Here is a 314-nt window from a genome sequence, read left to right as displayed (position 1 = left end):
GGAGGAGGAGAACCGGCGGCTGCGAGCGCCCCAAGCCCCGGCCGGGGAGCTGGCAGCCTTCTCCAAGGCCCTGGCCTCACCCCAAGTTGAGGCCCTGGGGCAAGACCTGAGGAAGCTAGAGGAAGAGCTGAGGGCGGTTCAGGCCGCGATGAGCGGGAAGAGCCAGGAGATCACCAAGCTGAAGCAACTGCTCTACCAGGCCACGGAGGAGGTGGCCGAGGTGAGGGCGCGGGCGGCCGCCAGCCTCCGCCAGCACGAGAAGATGCGGGGTTCGCTGGTGGCCAAGGCCCAGGCGTGGAGCCAGGAGCTAAAGG

The 314-nt window shown here is 68.8% G+C and overlaps 1 protein-coding gene across 1 annotated transcript in view; it reads left to right on the top strand.

The window, feature by feature from the left end:
- Ankrd35 (ankyrin repeat domain 35) overlaps nt 1-314 on the top strand; it is a 17,711-nt gene that overhangs the window by 12,701 nt on the left and 4,696 nt on the right. The window contains 2 exon segments of the mRNA XM_033758293.1: nt 1-309; nt 311-314. The exon segment at nt 1-309 is cut by the window's left edge and continues 100 nt beyond it; the exon segment at nt 311-314 is cut by the window's right edge and continues 174 nt beyond it. Of these exon segments, the coding sequence (XP_033614184.1) occupies nt 1-309; nt 311-314 (313 nt within the window).

This window comes from Fukomys damarensis, unplaced genomic scaffold (assembly GCF_012274545.1).
Source record: "Fukomys damarensis isolate Sample0158 unplaced genomic scaffold, DMR_v1.0_HiC HiC_scaffold_33, whole genome shotgun sequence".
NCBI classification, from domain to species: Eukaryota; Metazoa; Chordata; class Mammalia; order Rodentia; family Bathyergidae; genus Fukomys; species Fukomys damarensis.
This window is presented reverse-complemented; position numbering and strand designations above follow the sequence as displayed.